Below are 18,619 nucleotides of genomic sequence, written 5' to 3'. Positions count from 1 at the left end.
TTTGATTTTTGCTTTCCCCTTTTTCTTCACGGTATTATTTATCTTTTAACACTCTGTGGACTTGTGGGGATTTTAAAGTCTCCTAGTAGAGGAGAAAGATGGCAAATATATAGCACATATACTTATCACTCTCCACTCTCACCCCCTGCAGGCATAAATAATCAATCATCTAGTTTTATAGCCCAGCCCAGGTTCGGCTTCAGAATCCTTCTTAACATTACACTCTAGGTAGTGACACCAATTGAATGGAGGCACATCTGCAATGAAACCTACAAACCATCTCCACTCTAGCAGAAACAGTCCCCTGGGCTGGGGAAGGCTGGACTCTCGGCCTGGCAGGCTGTTGCTCCCCCACTCACTGTCGTGTCCACTGTGAGAGATGAGGACACAAGATTGTCCTGCAGTATCTCTAAGGCTGCCGTTACGGAGAGAGGAAGCTCTGTGCACTTTCATCTTCAAAGTGTGAAGTTGGTTGGATTTGGGGCTGCAACTATGGACGGCCAAGTGCCAGAATGGGACTATAGGACCTGAGAGAACTCAGTCCCCCTGCCTGGAAGTAAGGGCCTCTCAAAGGAAGGTGGCGTTGACTGAAAGGCAGGGTGGCCAGAGGCCTGAAGGAGGGAAGAGGAAGGTAGGAGAGGTCCAGGTTATGCCTGGGGACATAGTGGATAGGAACAGTGTGTCTGTATCTTCCGTCTTCACAAACCACAAACCACTTTGCCTCATTTCATCATATTCTAGAACCAACTGTGCTTTTCCATAACAAATATTTTTCCTTACATCTATCTCCTTTTAAAATGAAATATTTTTAGCTTTCCCCTAAAAGGAAGTCACACAGGTTGTGATATGCTTGTGTAACCACGAGGAGCAAAGGAAGCCCTCTGTACTTCTGACCATCTCCTCCCCGTCCTTGTGGCGTCCTGGCCTTGGTCCTCCCAGCCATAAAACAGAGAATCAGTGATTCTCCAACTGTGCTCCCTGGGTCCTGCAGGGGTTCCTCAAACAGTCAATTTTTAAAGTTTTTAAATAAAGTTTTACTATTTAAAAAACTAATTTCAATGACATTTTTTCTAATATTCATCAAAATAAAAATAACTATAAGAAGAAGAAATGTTCACCACCTAAATGATCTCATCCAGCACTTTGGGAAGCACTGGATGAAAGCAAGGCAGGAGAGGGCAGAGCCTCAGGCTGGGGGCAAAGCCCCTGGGGGAGGGGGAGGGGAGGTAGAGAGGAAGGAGAGGAGGCCTCAGGGGCCAGGCCTTGCAGGGGAGGCGGCCTCACCTTGTGGGTGAGCGAGTGCTGCTTGAGGTGGTGAATCTGGCTGAACTCCATGCCGCACTCCGTGCACACGAAGGGCCGCACGTTCTGGTGCTTGAGCATGTGGTTCTGCAGCTGGCTGCGGTAGTGGAAGGACTTGTCGCACTCGAGGCACTGGTAGAGGGTGGGGCCCTGGTGGGAGGCCAGGTGGCGCTTGAGCTGGGTCAGGGTGGAGAAGTCCAGGCCACACTCGACGCAGACGTGGCAGCGGCCGCTCTCGTGCTTCACTTCGTGGGCCTTGAGCTCGCTGGGGTAGGCAAAGCCGCGGCCACAGAAGTGGCAGCTGTAGGGCTTGACCTCTGAGTGCAGCAGCATGTGGCGCTTGAGGTGGCTGGTCTGAGTGAAGGCCTTCTGGCACACCTGGCACTTGTGGGGCCGGGTGCCCTGGTGCGTCAGCAGGTGCGTCTGCAAGTGGCTGGGCTGCTTGAAGAGCTTGCTGCAGTGCGGGCACGAGTGCGGCTTGATGCCGTTGTGGCCCAGGATGTGCGTCACCAGGTTGTACTTGGAAGTGTAGGACTTCTCACACATGCGGCACTGCCAGCGCTTCTGCCGGTCACCCGCCTCCACCAGGTACGAGTCGTCGATCTGCACGTTGATGTCCAGCCGGTCCAGTTGGGCCTTCTTGTGGCGTTCCACCGTTGAGCCAGCCGCGTCCGCCTCGAACTCGCCTGCCTCCTGCCACACAAAGCCCTGCTCCGGCTTCACGGGCTCCGGGGACTCCATGGTGGGGGCCTCGGGGTCGCTCAGCGGGGCCAAGTGGGGCGGCTCAAAACCACACTCTGCGGGCAAGGCCTCCGGCCCGGGCAGTGCCATGCTGGGCTCAGGGAAGCCATCCCGGGCCGGGTCAGGGAAGTGGGGGTCATAAGGGGCTACGTCCAGCTCTGGCCTCGGGGTTCGGGGCAGGTGCCGCAGCGTCCGGGGCTTGCGGCTGAAGACGCTGAGGTCGATCATCTTGACGGCGCTGCTCTGCACCAGGGCTTCGCAGCCGCCACTGGCCACCTCAGCCAGGGCCTCTGCTGGACCTGCATCCTTGTCATCACCAGGCACGGACACCTCGAAGACCTCCTGCTCCTCCTCCTCCTCCACTTTCTCACACTTGACCTTGGGCACCAGCCGCACGGGGGGCCGTGTCTTCCGCCGGGTGTGCTTCTCAAAGGCTGCCTCCACCTCCAGCACCTCCTCCTCTGCTGGCTCCTCCAGGGCCCGCCCGTTGCAGGCCAGCTGGTAGACGTCAGGCCCCGGAGGCCCAGGCTCCCCGAGGGCTGCCCCAGACAGCTCCGGCCCCAGGTCTGGGTAGAAGGCTTCGGCGCTTATGGTAGCTCCAAAGAGCTCATTTTCTGAGACCAGGCCCAGCACAGCGGCCTGAGCCAAGGACAGCACCACCACGGCATCCGTCTGTGTCCCTGAGTCCATGAAGCCCTCCATCCCGTGGCGGCTGGCTAGGAGAGCATCGCTGCAGGAGGAGAAGGGAACATTAGCACTGCTGGCTCAATGCTGCACAGACAGACAACAGACAGACACACACTCAGCAAAGGCTTGGCCAGTTTTGGGTGTGTCTGTCCCTGATGTCTTTCTATTCCTGCCTCGGGAACAGGACACACTTGTAATGACAGGGAGCAATGACATCCTCTGTGTATCTGACCATCTCCTCCATCTCCCTGTGGGATCCTGGTAAGCCTTGCCCCCTTGCTAGCCTCAGTCTTCCCATCTGTGAAACAGGGAGGTTGGATTTCCTTAGTGGTTCTCAAATTATGCTCAGCATGTCCTTCAGAAGTTCCTCAAAAATTGGATCCAAAATTGCAAAAAATAAAGATTCTGCTTCTTTGAAAACTGATTTTTAAAGACTTATCTACCCAAATGTAATCTATCCCTGCAACACATTCAGTAGGCTCACTGACTTTGTTGCCAAGGTATAATTAATTTTGCATAGAATTTGAGACTGTACAGTGAGGTGTTAAACAACTGTCACCATTTGTAATGGCTTGGCCATGTAAATGAAGTGTTTTGGTTTTTAAAAATATATATATTCGGCAAAAACAAGGCAACACACAAAAATAAATTAGGTGCCAAGGCCGATGTCAGACAGCTGCTACCACCTACCAGCCCTGATGCAAAATGACTGTGTCTATCACAACAGGTCATTGTTCTTGATTAGCTAAATGTTAGATATTTAAATACTTAAATTTATACTGATTAAAATACAGCTCGTGTCTGATTTGTACACTGGAATTCCGCAGAAGATCTCATTTGAAAGAAGAGCTCTGTGACAGCTAACATGTTTGAGAAAACTGGCTGGAATGAATGCTAACACTGGTTCCCAGGTTCACAGCCACGCTCTCTGATCCAACAGGTGTTTCTAAAAAAGCCGGTGATCCCACCTGTCCCAGTTCAAATCCTGGATGTGTCGGCTTCCTGCCTTCCTAGGAGCTCCGGCCGCACCAGTGCCCTCCGTGTGGCCCAGCCTTTGCACAGGGATTCTCCCACCAGGCTGCCCTTTCCCCAGCCTGGCTGAGCTCCTAGCCCCTTCCAGCAGTCCCCCAGGCTTCTCTCAAATTCCTCTGGCTCCTGGGGCTTCCCAGCCCTCCCCGTGGGCCCGGATGTGGGAGGGCCTCCTCTCTGGCCTTGGATACTCATCAGACTGCACTCCACCCCCCCACCCCCCTCCCCCGGCACACTACAGCACACCACAGGCACTCCACAGGGAGGAGGAAAGACAAGCATGGGGTGGCTCCTGCCTGCTTCACGAGCTCTCCTCCCAGGGCCAGGGTCAGGTGCATGGTCGGCGGCGGCCCTTCCTCAGGAAACCAGCTCCCAGCATGGTGTCTCCCTCCCCCCACAGGCCAGAGGAGCTTCCCCTTCCTGAAGCCGGCTAAAAATAAAATACCCCAGAGAGGAATTTAGCCTCCTTGAAACGGACACTAAAGATTAAACTATTAAGCTTAAAGCAGAGCTCTCATGGAAGGGGTCAGATGGAATGAAACCTCTGACACAGGGTCTGCCAGGAAGAGGCTTGGGGGCGGTGGGGGGAGCGAAACCTGATTCAGAGCCCACCTCCCACCCACGCTGGAAAGAGCACTCAACTGGGAGTCAGGCATCTTGGCCTCAAGTCCCAGCTCTGTCACATACAAGTGACTAAGCAAAGTCAGTTCAGAATCACTTCCGCATCTTAGTTTCCCCAACCAAAAATGGGGATGGAAACACCTTCCCATGGAAGGGTTGTGAGAGCCCAGTGGTCACAGGTTAGATGAAGGGGCTTAATTCATTATAAAGCCCTCACCAAATGAAAAGGACCACTATTATTTAATCTGCCCAAATCTCTGGAAGTAGCCTTTTCTAATGAAAACCACAGAGCTAAGAGATTTCTCCATTCTGGGGCCCCAAATTCAGCAAAGGTGTGGGTAATTCTGTGACAATCTCCAGAGACTGAGAACTCATTCACTGATTAGTGCAACAAATATCTGCTAAATCCCCGTGATGGGTCAGGCCCTGTGCTTGGAGATGAAGGATGGATGAGGAAGGTCCCTGCCCCCATGGTGTCCAGAGGAGGCCACTGTGCCCACTGCAGCCCCCGGTGGAGGGGGGAGCATCACTGCCCCCCACGGCAGCGGCACCCAGCGGCTGCCCTCGTGTCTGCTGTGGGCTTGAGAAAATAGGCAGCTCAGCACTTTATCTAGACTTCCCCAAAGGCAGGGCAGTGGAGGGGAGGCGCTGGGCCTCAATAGCGAAGCCTGTGCCGGGACTTGGCCCCAGATTCTGAATCCAAATCTGTGCTATGCCCTTTCCTGGTTCAGGCACATCCTGTCTCATCCTGAGCCTCAGTTTCATCTCTGCAGAGCAGGAAGTGGTGCCTGACTCCTGGGGTAGTGAGGAGATGGGACAAGGACCGCAGTGGAAATGTTAGTTCCCTCCCCCGTGCTCTTCTCCTGGCCCCAGTGCTAGCACCACCCCTCTTCTGGCACCTGAAGGGAACAGAAGCAAAGAAACCCTTAATATTGCTTTATTGGCAGATGAGAGGGTGAAAAAGTCAGCCAGCGGCTGTCTGCAGGAGCTGGAGCACAGGTCTGGTGTGGTCCCTACAGGGAGGGTAATCGTGTAATATTCCATCCCTGTTAGGGGGGACCTTCTAAGAGTGATAGGAGCCACTCCATAGGCTCACATCAGGACCGCAGGTACAAGGCAAACCTGCCCTTGACCACCAGGTGTCCCTCTCCTATAGGAACAGGCATGAGGTTTGACTTTAGGGCAAGAGGACTGAAGCTGTGCCTGGGTGTCAACGGGGACCTGCTCACTGTCCTTGCTTTCGAGGGGTTTGTTCTCAAGTGAGGGGACGCAGAGGTGCCAATGACTAACCACAGACTTGGGCAGAAGAGCTAGCTTCCCATGACAGTGCTCATCAGGTCCCAGGAGAGCCATTTAATCCTAGAAACAAGCCCAGGGGTGGCACTGGGGTGGGGGTAGCTGTGGCACACTCTACAGCCCAGGAATCAGGGGCATAAGTAGCAAGCTCAAGAGTGCCCTGTCAGTGAGGGCAGAGCTGGGTCTGCACCTGGGCCTGTCCAGCCCCACAGCCCAACCCCATTTGGGCTCCATATCTGCAGCTTTACTCCACCATCTTTGCAACCTAGGAGGTCACATCATGACTCTGAGCCCAGTGTCCTCAGCTCCCAGGTGCTGCCCTGCCCCCGTCAGGTTCCCAAGAGCCCCAGGAATGCATGGACAGGCCCCGGGCAAACTGCTACGTGAAGCCTCAGATCTGTTCCGGTCTACCTGTTCCAAAACTCTGGCCAGACTGGGGAACTGGGGTGTCCCTCGAGGGCAAAGCCCCTTCTTGGGTCTCCAATCAGAATGCGCTTTTTCCTGGAAGCCTCCATCAACCCATCTGCCCGTCTGGCCAGTCAGGCCCCTACTTTCTTTTACTGGATGGACACTTGGTTGACCAGACACACATCACCCTGTAAATATGCATTTAAGAGGCTCATGGGGTTGAGTGTTCACTGGGGCAGCCAGACAGTGTATGTGTGTGTACACGTACGTGTGTAGGAGGGGCTCTGTTGAGACACAGCCCCAGAGAAAGAAGACAGACGGGATCTAATTCACCTGTGTTTTGAAAGCGTGTTCATCTATCATGCACAGGGATGGCCAGTGGGAAGCCGGGGGCTCTGCAAGCCCAGTGTCATTATTCCTCCTCCTCCTAGGACATCTTTTTGGCACCCCCGACCAGCTCGTCCTCACAGGCCACAACCCTCCTGTTTTATGTCTGGAATGGGCTGCCCAGGGCAGGAGGAGAGCCTGCCATGTGCACCCCATCTGGGTGCCAGGACGGGCCCCACACCTCAAGGCCCTTTTTGTCATCGGCCTGGGCCCCCTTGTGGCACCTCCTTTCTCAGGGCAAGGCCTCTTTCCCATCAGAGAGCACGGAACAAAATCTCTCTACAGTGTCCAAGAAAAAGGGGAGACTGCCCCGGGCTCTGCACAGACTGGGCTATGAGATGAGGGGCCATCAGAGCTGGAGCAGATGCAGTTCGGCCGCCTACCAGGACACCCTCAGTCCCCTACCAGGACACCCTCAGTCCCCGGGGTGGAGAGAGAGGAAATGGCAAAGGCAGGGAAATAGAGGAAACAGAATTGCTGTCTGATTGTAGTTTAAAGACTTGCACTGGGAGTAGGGGGAAGGGAGGCCACAGCAGAGAAGGGGTGGGGGGGAGAGAGAGAAAGTGACAGAGCGGGGGAGGAAAGAGAGAGGGAGGGAAGAGAGAGGGGGGAGAGGGAGGGAGGGAGAGAGAGAGAGAGAGAGAGAGAGAGAGAGAGAGAGAGAGAGAGAGAGGGAGAGGGAGAGGGAGAGAGAGAGAGAGAGGCAGGCTGTGGAGACCAAGAAACAAAAGCCGGGGAGGGGGAGGGGAAGGAGTAGAGTGGAGAGAGGGGGAGGGGACTGTGCTGGTGACACCAGAGGCCCAGGGCTGCCCTATTTCCCAGGGCTCGGTATCACCCCCTCCCAGGCCTGAGGCCAGGCCAGCCCCTGGGGAGGGACCGAAGTCTTATCCCAGGGGGCCCAGCAGGAGGCCTTCCCAACTCAGGCAGGGACCCAGTCCCCCAGAGCTCTCACTGTTGCTTCATCTACTGCTGTACTACAGTTTCTGTAAATACTGACATGAGCTTGTCAAGTGCATTAATGAGTGACTTGCTGTGTGACCCTGGACAAGTCACCTGACCCCTCAGTGTCTCAATTTTCTGACCTATAAAATGGGCACAAGAGGCTTCTTGGAATCTTGAGGGTGGGTTAATCCTTGGCTTACCTGCCTGTCTTCCAGGGTCCCTTCCCCAAGACATGACAGCACCTCCTCTCCACGCTGCTCTAAACGCTCCTCTCATCTCACTGGGACCCCTTCATGTATTCCTGATCTGGGAGCAGGGGAGGTCGGGGAGCTTAGGGTGGCCAGTGTCCCTGGAACACAGACAGTGGGGCAGAGTTCGGGTGGAAGGCACTTGAGGCCTGGTTTGGCTTGGGGCTGGCAGGACAGGAGCCATTTGGAAGGAAGAACCAATAGGACCTGGTGACCACCTGGCTATCCTTTGCCTCACTCCCACAATCAGGACATCTCAAAAACCAACTGAAGACGCAGGAATGCTCTAGGGCTTCTGCCAGCCCAGCCTTGGGATGTCACCAAGCACCCTGTGATCGATTACTCTGATGACTATTTTTGAGGGCCTAGTAGGTATTGGGGCCTGTTCCCTGACACAGGCCCCACAGTGCCCCCGGGCTTCTGCTCGGGAGAAAGTTTGACCTTTGGCCTTGAATCACCAGGAGACTGCGGCTATGGCCTCCAGTTCTGCAAGTGAATCACTGGCTCAACACACGTTTAGTGGGTACCTGCCAGGTGCTGGGTACCGTTTATGGTTGCGGGGATATAGTAGGGAGCACAAGTTCCCACCCTCGGGGAGCAGCTCTGAGCGAGCTGAGCCTAAAACCTGAAGCACCAGGATCTTTGGCAGGCAGGAGGCACAGCGCTGGGGTTGGGCCAGGGCAGGACCTAGCAGAGCAGCAGAGGACCAGCTCACTCCTTGGTCTGGCTTTCAAGTCCTGTGGGATCTGGCTCTGGCTTCTCTTCCTGCCCCTGTCACCAGCTATACTGTCAGGGTCCTTTGCCCCAGGAGCCCCAGGCCCTGGGTCCCAAGAAGCTGAACATGGAGTGGGGTGGGCAGGTAGCTGGGCCTGGGGGGGGAACAGAAGTCCCAGGCATGCACATGGCTGTAGAAGAACACTCACGGGACTTGAACTTATAGCAAAACTACCCTCTTTGTTTGTTCTGTTGTCCTCCTCAGGGTAGACTTGAGGGTAAACTCTGCTCACATCCCATGAAAGGAAGAGGAAGCAGAAGCAAAAGCTGGGGGCTTGTGCAAACTTCGGGGCTCCTTGCCAGTCTCACTTCTGTCCAGCCCACAAGGCCTCATTCGACTTAGCAGCTCTGGGCCTGGCGCTGACGAGGCAGTGGGGTGGGGACGGGGTGGCCGAGGGGGAAGTGTGTACGTGAGTCTCTTCCTTACAGAAGTCTCTCTCTGCCTCAGCTTCCCCTTTCCTCTGGGGACAGATTTGCTAAGCCCTGTCTCCAGAGGTCAGAGTGGCTGGGCCACCAACGCAGGGCCACCAACCCACAAACCACAGGAGGGCCTGATACTTACTATGTAAACCTACCCCTTTTTACAGATAAGGAAACTGAGGCTCAGGGAGGGGAAGGGACTTGTCCTGGTCCAAGGTCACACAGTGAGATGGTGGTAAAGCAGGTCTCTGGCCCAGAGGCCTATCCTCAGCCACATGACCTATAGGATGAAGTTCCCATGTCTTAGCTGGCTGCCCAAGGCTGTCTCCAGCCAAGCTCTCCCTGATGCTGCATTAAGCCTTCCTGTCCCTCTGCACCACACACACACACACACACACACACACACACACACACACACACACAGACACACACACACACACACAGACACACACACACACCTGTTTCCTACCTTGAGGCCCTTGCACAGGCTGAGTCACTTGCCAGGACTTGCCTTTCCCTGGCACTGGGTGAATATCCCTTCATCCTTTAGGATTCAGTGCAGGCATCAGACACTCCTTAGCCTGGGGCAGGGCAAGGGCCTCTTCCACAGCCAGGTTAATTTTTTGTGTCAACGTGGCTAGGCCATAGTGCCCAGTTGTTTGGTCAAACACTAATTTAGATGTTGCTGTGAGTGGTCTAGTCGATGTGATTAACATCTACAATCAGTAAATTTTAAGTAAAGCAGATTACCCTCCTTAATGTGGGCAGATCTTATCTAATCAGTAGAAGTTTTAAGAGAAAAAGGGAAGTTTCCCAGAGAAGAAGGAATTCTGCCTCAAGACTGTATCATAGAAATCTGCCTGGGTCTCCAGCCTGCCAGCCTGCCCCACAGATTTTGGACTTGTCAGCCTCCACAATTGTGCGAGCCAATTCCTTAAAATAAATCTCTCTGTATGTATACCCTGCTGGTGCTGTTTCTCTAGAGAGTGCTGATACAATCATGCCAATTCATAACTGCATCTGTTTACGGGCATCTCCCCCACCATACGACCACCCCAAAGGACAGTGCCTGCAGGGGAGCAGAGTGGGCCCAGCAGGGGAGTGTCCAGAGAGAAGGATGCCAGGGCAGGGAAAGGGGAGCCGAGGAAGTCTAGCTACCAAGAGACCCGGAATGAATGAGTCAATGAATGAATGAGACTGAGGGGAAATCCGTGCCCGAGAGTTCTGCTAATGCCGTGCTCTTCCCCACCAGGAAGGGAAGGTGGTCCTGGCTGGGAGAGTGGCCACTGTGTGAGGCCCTCTCCTCCAGGAAGGTGATGGGGACCTCTAAACCCAAGGAAAGGAGGACTGGAGTTTCCATGGTGAGAGGCACACTCTCAGGCCCACTGTGTTCATGTGACCTCGTAATTCCAACTCTTCCAAGGACAGAGACCCTGGCTCTGCATGGTCCGACTGGCATGCTTTGGTTAGAGCACCAGTGCCAGGCCTCACCCCAGGTCAGTTAAACCAGAATCACTGGGTCTGGGACCTGGACATCATATTTCCCAAAACCTCCCCAATTCACTCTGATTCTCGAAAGTAATCAGTCAGAACTGATGCGCACTCTCACGTGAACTAGCCTTAAGGGTAAATGAATAGTGCCCTCCCCCCAAAGTTGTGACACCCACCCCTGGTGGGACCCTTCCTCCCCCTCCCCAGCCCAGGGCCCCCGTGCTGCACCCCCCAACCCCCAATGGTTCATACAGGAGCTGAGCCCAGAGCTACAGCCTGCTCCTCCTCACGCCCCAAATGGACTTAGCCCAAGCAGGTTCCTCTACTGGAAATGAGGCTATACATCAAGCCTCAACCAAAGATGAGTTGGGACAAAGAGGCAGAGACCCTAAGCAGGCCAGGGCCAGCCCTCCGAGGAGGAGGGAGTGAGCGCTTCCAGAGAAGCAAAGCCGTGGGCTCCCAGCCCCTGCTGCCTGCCTCGGGAAACCTCGCTGAACCCTTTGTCCTGAGGAGAGCTGGGTGGGTCTCTGATCCTTGTAGAAACGAGCCTGCCCAAACTAATGAGAGTCTGCTGCACAAACTGCTGGGGGCAAATGCTGAGCAGTGAGCAGAGCCCCACACAAATCACACAGCAGCTTCCCCTCAGCGCGAGTGCAGGAGTGATGTGGCATCTCTGATCTGAAGTCACCAGGTCCCCAGAAGCTGTAGACCCTGGGCCCTCATGCCTGACACCTCACTTGCCACAAAGGAGGAAAGCTAGGTTCTCCCACAGCAGGACATTGGCCTTGTTGAAGGCCCTTCACCCAGGCCACTTCGGCTGTGTACCCTCAAGGCTGGTCTTGGAATCTTCATCAACAGGGAGGGAAGGAACTTTGGGGACTTTCCTGTACAGTGCTGTCATTTTACAGATGTGGAAACTGAGGCCCCAAGGCTCCCACCCCATGATGGGGACCAACTTGAGAGCTCAATTCCTGGTGTATTCCCAGCCATCTATCCAACTACATCAAACATGGCAGCCACCTGATACACTCAGGCTCCCCCACCAGGCTGTTGGCCTGCATCAAGTCCAGACACCTCACCAAGGACCTGTAAGAACTTGCTTGCTTGGTCCTTGCTGACGTGGCAACTTCATACCACTCTGCTCCTACCACATGGGCTTTCCTTATTTTCTTGAACAGCCCTTCCTGCATGAGGCCTTTTCACATGCTGTTTCCCAGGCCTGGAATGCTCTTCCTTGTCCCTCACCTTTCAGCTTTCAACTCAGGGATCACTTCCACAGGAAGCCTTCCCTGACTCCCCTCTCCCCAACCAATCTGATCCCCCAAGTTCTAAGCAGCTATAAGTTGAATACTTTTCCTTCCTGGGCTTTAACAGTTTATAATGACAGACTTAATTGCGTGATTACTTGCTTAATATCTGGTATCCCAGTTAGATAGCAGACCCTATGAGGGCAGGGCAGAGAACTCGTCTGTGTGCTCATCAGTGTTTTCCCAGCAGGGTGCACATACAGAATGAATCGTTGCCCTTTTGAGAGTCTCCATGTTCAAGTGTGAAGAAAAATAAGAGGCCCCTTGCTGAGCCTCAGGTGGAAACAGCCAAATCTGTACTTTCTTTCCCTGAGCTTCAGGACCAATGTCTGTTCCCAGGGGAAGGGACAGTAGGTCTCTGGAAGGCTCTGTTTCCAGAAGCAAAAAGTATGTCTATCATCCAAACAAGCACACTCTGCTGGACCCAAAGATCACCAGTTTAATGTAACATGGAAAAACAAACAAAACTGGGCTTACGAGTTCATGGACAAAGATAAGAACCACAAATGAAGGAACAACAGGAGCATTTACTGGGCTTAAACTTTGTCAGGCCCTGTGATGAACACATGTAATTTCTATGCTTCCAGGCAGCCCGCTGGGGTAGGGAGTACCGTTTCAAATTTATAGCCGTCGAAACTGAGGCTTAAAGAGAGGCAGTCCCCCACAGGTAGGGAAGCAGACCCCAGCTGGGTCAGCCCAGGGGCGCCAAGGCCCAGCGCTCTCCACTCTGCCACCTATGGGCGGGGATGAGCTTTCTGGGTCAGGTCTTATTCCCCTGCCCACCTCAGTTTCCCCACAATGAGGCCTGACTCAGACCTGGAAGCCCTCATGGCTTCCCTTCCTCCTCCCCAGGCTTGTCTCAGGCCCCTCCCGCACTGAGCCCTCAGCCTTCTCCATCCTGTCTTCCTGTCCCTCCTTCCGTTTCCGTGGCAACCCCATCCTCCACTCTGCCACTCAGTCCTGCATTCCCATCTCTTTCTTTCCTCTTTCATCTCTCCCCTCATCGCAGTGTATAGTCCAAATCCCCCTCTGTCCTTTCCTTCTGGTCTCTCATCTCTTTTACTCGCCTTTTATCTCCTTCAATGATCTCTTGTCATCTCAGGGCAACATTTATTTATCTCTTGCTTAAAAAAAAAAAAAAAGAAAAGAAAGAGGGAAAAAAAAAAAAAAAGAAACTCCATTTCATCAGTGCCAGCCTTCTTTCTCTTGGGTCCCCTCCAAAGGCTAGACTCGGATTCCAGAATGGACCTCCTGCCTTGCTACCATGCAGGCCCTCTATCGACCTCACCTACCACAGGAAGAAAACACACAGGTGGGAGGTGTCCAGGGGCAAAGGCTCACTGGGGGGAGGCACTCTAGGGGGCTTGGCCCTGCTTCTCTGAGGTCAGGTTACGGGAGGCACCAGAGGCCCCCTCAGGAGAGAACAAGGAAGGACCTAGACCCAGGACTAAGCCAGGCCCAGAATCCCTCTGCAACGCTGCCCCAGCAGGAATTCACTGCAGTTCAGGGAAGGTCCACGCATATACTGCCCCAGGCCCCATATCTCCTCCAGGCCCCACACCTCCTCCAGGCCCCACTTTGCCTCTTGTGAATGCCTGGATGAGACACAGGGCCTGGCCCCAGACTGGGGCCCACAGCGGATGCTCAAGGTACCCAGCTCCCCTCACTCCAAACAGGATAGTGAGATTCATCCATTTCTCAAATTCACTCTTTGCTGTGGTCCTAAATTACCTGAGTAAAAGAAGAGCACCAGCTTGTGGGCTCTCCTACCCAGGGCTGTATCTCCGCTGTTCAAGGCAGAGTGAGGGTTGCCAGCTATTTCCAATTTCTTTTCAGTGATTGCTAACTGAGCTTCTGTTACCGACCAGGCCCTCGATCCAGGCCATGCCAGGGAGATGGGCATTTTAATTTTCATTTCACAGAGGAGCAAACTGTGGCTTGGAAAAGCTGTTACTTGTCCAAGTCACAGAGCCAGCAGAAGATAAAGGAGGGATTTGAGCTGGTTATAATCATGCTCTTCCCCTTTCTTCCTGTTCCCAGGAGTGGAGGGTCATGCCGACCCCTGGCCCAGCCTCCCCAACCCTGCTTTCTACATTTCTATGTTTAATCTGGAGTGATCAGAAAGACAGGAGAAAGAGAGATTTACTCCAGAAAACAAAGCAAGCTGAGCTGATCATGGCTGGAGCCCCAGTGTCTCAAAGTGACAGAGAGAACACATGGGCTGGTGGAAAATGGTATAAAGTCCCCTGGGAAACCAAAGCCACATGAAGAAGAATGGGGCCCTGGACCTTCAGGAGCCCCACAAGCAGTGTGATGCATTGTGGGTGGGGGGTTGGGGGGAGGTATTGGTGGCCGCTAAGTCCTGGGACCCAAATGCCCCACTGGAGTAGCTCTATCAGGTGCAACTGGCAAGGCCTGAGGTCCAGGTCTGCTGAGCCCACAGAGGTGCCTATGACACAACAGCTCTGTCTTTCCCCTAAAAGGTTAGCTTAGAACCTCAGGAACCCCAGGAATACAGCCCAAGGAGGAAGAGATGGGAAGCAGCAGAGGGGGAGGGGGAACAGGAAGGTCAGCCCCTCACTCTGCTGTTGAACGAGGGGAGAGGAGCCCAGCTCTCAGTTGGGCAGGCCTGGCTTGCACTCCTATCTCTGCCATGTGTGAGCTGGGGGGCCTTGGGCAAGTTCCTCGACTCTCCTGGGACTCGGTTTCCTCGTATGTAAGATGGGGACATTGATATGAAAAGGATCTACCACAAATTGAGCCCTTCCTTCAGGCCAGGCTTGTACCTAAGGAGATCATGTATATAAAGAAGGACATCTTGATAACACACCCACTTTACAGAGGAGGAAACCAAGGCAGAGAGGAGTTGAGTGACCCAGTCAAGGTCATCAGATACACGAGAGGAATAAGTGGACTTTGGGTTTCATTCTTGGGTCTAACTTAAACACCTGTGCTTTTTTTTTTTTTTTTGCCTGTGCTTTTTAAGGTAAAGGAAATAAGGGAAATACAGGTATCTGTGGGGGATGGGTTCCAGGACCCCTGTGGATACCCAAATCAGCAGATGCTCAAGTCCCTTATAATAAAATAGGGTAGTACAGTCGGCCCAGCTATAACGTATTTGGTAATAAGGCCAGTGCATAGAAACGACTCAGTTACTGGGACCTATTGCTGCTATGATCATCCCCATCATCATTTACTCCCTGGGCCAGGCTGGCGCAGGTTGTGGGTGGGACATAAAGATCCCCACCCTTAGGGACCTCCCAATGTGCCTTGAGAGAACAACTAAGACCCATGAAACAGGAGCGCAAACTAACAGTGAGGAAATAAGCACAAAATGTGTGAGGTACCACAAAAGGACAAAGCAACTTTGATTTTTTTTTTTCTCCCTTAAATTTAAGGGGAAAAAAAATTAAAGGGGTCATGAACATTCTTGTATGTAAACTGGCACTTAGGGAGACAACACAGCCACTGGGCACGGGTTGCAGGGTCTGGTCTCACCCCTTGCATGTTGGTTTGGGTGTGCCTGGGTCCCCTCATCTGACATGGAACAACTTCCCACTTCCCAGAGCTGTTAGGAGGTTTACTGGAGCCCATGAACCCAACAAGCATGCTCTGTAGTGTTCAGGACACAAAGGTCAGGTGGAGGGGCTGGGGAGGCCTAGAGATGGGAGAACCTGGCTAGGAAGCCCCCTCCCCCAGCAGATGCAGCGAGAGATGAAGGGAAGGTAAAAAGGGAGAAGAGCAGTGGGCAGAGAAGATGCCGAGGGACAAGGACAGGCGGGGAGTGTGGCCTGGCCACGGAGCCCTCTCCTGTCTCACAGCCGCCAGCATGATTCATCCCCCTGCGTCCCTGGCAGCAACTGCCTCCTGGAGCCGATGCTGTAATCAACATTTATTTTGCAGTCACCCACACACCCAAGTTGCGTACGGATTTGTGCCAGGAGAGGAGTAAAGAATGCCTCTCTCATTCACGTAATGCCTGCATGTATCTCCTGAGGGGAGGGACAGCTGGGGAAACATTTAGGCTAATAGTGTACACACGCAGACATCAGGCACATACGGCCGTCCACACAAGCTCTAATCAGCCGCGAGCAGGAGCACTGCGCCAATCTGTGCTTTCCTTACCACCCAACGAACCATACTTTCATACAGTGAGTTGTGGGTCAGGACCCACGAGAGTGGGGGAAGCTTGCAATCTTGAGTGCCCTGCAGTCCAGGTGGGAAGATGCATGTGGTGGTGGGGGTAGCCCACGATGCAGATGATACAGATGTGAGATATGAGGTTCAGGGGAGACCACGGCAGAGAAGGCAGGAGGAAGAGGCTGGAGCCACAGGATGGGGGCATCGCAGTCAGGCCCTCTGGGTCTGGACCTTACCAGGAACTAACAGTGAGAGGGCCTGTCATCTGTAGGCTGGAGGAGAGGTGGGAGGAGGACTGGAGGACAGAGACAGGAAAACCTCCGGGGAGACCTGGCTGGAGGGCAGTGGGGCCTGGGAGGACCTTGAGGGCAGGTCCCCGGAGGAGCGTGGGTCTGCAGACATCAGAGGAGAAGGTGGCCAGTGTGGCCAGCTCAGCCCAGAGCGGGAACTGGTTTCCATTTTGACCTGAATCATAAAGGAGGACACCGAGGACCTTCAGAAGACCTCATCTGCAGAGTGGTGAGCTCTGGGACATGTGTCCCCAGTTGCTAAAATTCAAATGCATGTGGTATTTGACCCTAAAGCCAAAATGATTTTAATGACTATTATGAAACAAGCAAATGTCTGGCCTTCACTAGAGGCGTTGACGGTCGAGTTGAGGGTTTCCTCACCACTCTCCCCACTGTGAGGACAGCCTGTGGGGCTGAGGCTCCTCAGGGCAGGCTGTGGAGTGCAGGGTAAGGGCCCTCGGCTGAGGTCTGGAGTAAGCTAGGCCACTTCCTGGTTGGAAGGCCTGGGACAAGTTGCTTCATCTCTCAGAGCCTCAGCTTCCCCAGTTGTAAAATGGGAGTAACAGTTGCCTTTCCCACAGGAATGGCCAAGATAAAGTAAGTGACAGCACCTGGCACAGGGGCTGGCATTTGATAAATGGTTTTTTTTTGCTTTTACCATTGCAATATATGTAAACACACAATGTGAATCACCTAGGGCTCGGAAATATTTGCTATTTTCTTATTAACTCTAAAAATATCTGTAGTAAATCCAACATAGGAGTGGTAAGAGCATGAACATTTGGAAAAAGCAGCTGCTATTTGGAGGGAGAGAAACAGGTGCAAGGGAAGAGATGCTGGAATTGAACCTGGTCTCGAAGGAAGGTTTGAGTGCCAGTGTTTGGCCCACACAAGAACTCCTGGGTTGCCTGAGGGGCCGAGAGGGTCCCTTGGGCCCTAGGACCCAGAGGGGAGCCCTGGAGCGGTAGGGACACCTTTTCTACAGATGCATCTGCAGAAGCCATCATCACAGATGCCAGACGGTTTCTCTTTTCTGAAATTTCACAACTTATCAGGGTAGCTCAAAAAACTAAATTTCTAAAAGAATTACAAAACCCAACTCCCCTCACCACAGTGTAGAGTCTCTTTCTGGGATCATCGGGCACCTTCTCAGCCTGGCCCCTAACAGCTGGGATGCCCTACCCTCAGCAAACACAGCGCCGATGGATCACAGGGTAAAGGGGTGATTCTGAGAATAAGACCCCTCGTGCTCGCCTCCATTCCTTGAACCTAAAATGCCCAGGAAGCTTCTTGTGTGACGACCATGTAACTCACATGTGCTCAGGGCAGGAGGCAAGGGTCCCCCTCTTCCCTGTGCTATGGCAATGACTGGCCAGCGTCCTGGGCCGCCTCTGGGGGGCTCAGTGGATTCCCTCCTCTGAATACTCCCAGACCTGTGCCCAAGTGCCCGGTAAATCAAGTTCTGCAGGGACTCAGAGACACAGGCCAGGCAGGGGGACGAGCACACCTGGTCGCACGGGCAGGGCCCTCCATGGTCTACAAAAGCCTTTTCCAGGCACTGTGCCATTGGGTACTCCCTGCCCGCTCTGAGCGGGCGCCTCTCTGGGCAGCACCTGTGTTGGCAGTGCTCTTATTCCCACCCGACAGGTGGCAAAATCCTGATGTCAGTGGCCTGGCTGCCCATCCTGAGAGCTACGGCGCCAGCCTGTGCCAACTGTGAGTGCATTATCTAATTTAATACTGACCGTAGTCTGTGTGGTTGACTAGTAACACCCTTCCCCCACCATGCAACAAATAAGGAAACTGAGGCACGGAAAGGTTAACTCCTTTAGGGCAGTGCTCCTTGTGACTGCTTCCACAGAGATGAGGGCAGCATTTAGAAAACTTTACAGCAACTTCACATTGCTATGATATCCAGGCAGGGCTGATAGGTTATCAGCCTGTAAGGATTAGAAATAATAATTTTAAAAAATGATAATTTAAAAACAAGTTGAGAAGTACTGGTTTAGAGCTCAGACTCTGGAATCTGCAGGCCTGAGTTTGAATCCCACCTCTGCTTCTTCTCAGCGTTGAGACTGTTTCTCCCAACTAAGGTGGGGGCAGTGCTGACAGCACCTGCTTCAAGAGTGAAAATATGCAAAGTGCTTACAGCAGAAGCTGGCAGCCTGTTTGCTACTATTATTAGCATCCGGTAACTTGCCTGGGGCCACAAAGCGACTTACTAGAAGAGCCAGCCCCTAGATGCCAGGTCTTGAAGGGAGGATTGACTACCAGGTCCTCTGCCTGGGGGGCAGAAATGAGGGGCCTAGGAAGCATGTCTGTCTCTGAAGTCTGTTCACAAACGCAGACCCCCTTCCTCCTGCCAGGAGCGAGCTGCCTTCATAAATCAGGCTCCCCTTTCATCTCCAGGTCTGTGGGTGCCTTAATGGGGTGTAAGGAGATGTTCTTGCCCAAACCAGAAAAACCTGATGGGCAGCGCAGCCTGCCCTGGCAGGCTTGACTTTGGCAGCAGGTGTCTTAAGAGGCTGACAGGGCC

At 53.6% G+C, this 18,619-nt stretch overlaps 1 protein-coding gene across 4 annotated transcripts in view; it reads right to left on the bottom strand.

The window, feature by feature from the left end:
* Nucleotides 1-18,619, bottom strand: part of ZNF710 (zinc finger protein 710) — a 63,649-nt gene that overhangs the window by 8,904 nt on the left and 36,126 nt on the right. For 3 of the 4 annotated variants that reach the window (XM_045516720.2, XM_074354212.1, XM_010955076.3), the window contains exon 2: nt 1,285-2,773. In XM_045516720.2, coding sequence (XP_045372676.1) covers nt 1,285-2,745 — 1,461 coding nt within the window. In that variant the 5' untranslated portion in view covers nt 2,746-2,773. Of the gene's footprint in view, nt 1-1,284; nt 2,774-3,698; nt 3,978-18,619 lie in introns of those variants that run through there. The other variant, XM_045516721.2, reaches the window with a different exon arrangement.

This window comes from Camelus bactrianus, chromosome 27 (assembly GCF_048773025.1).
Source record: "Camelus bactrianus isolate YW-2024 breed Bactrian camel chromosome 27, ASM4877302v1, whole genome shotgun sequence".
In the NCBI taxonomy this organism is placed as follows: domain Eukaryota; kingdom Metazoa; phylum Chordata; class Mammalia; order Artiodactyla; family Camelidae; genus Camelus; species Camelus bactrianus.
This window is presented reverse-complemented; position numbering and strand designations above follow the sequence as displayed.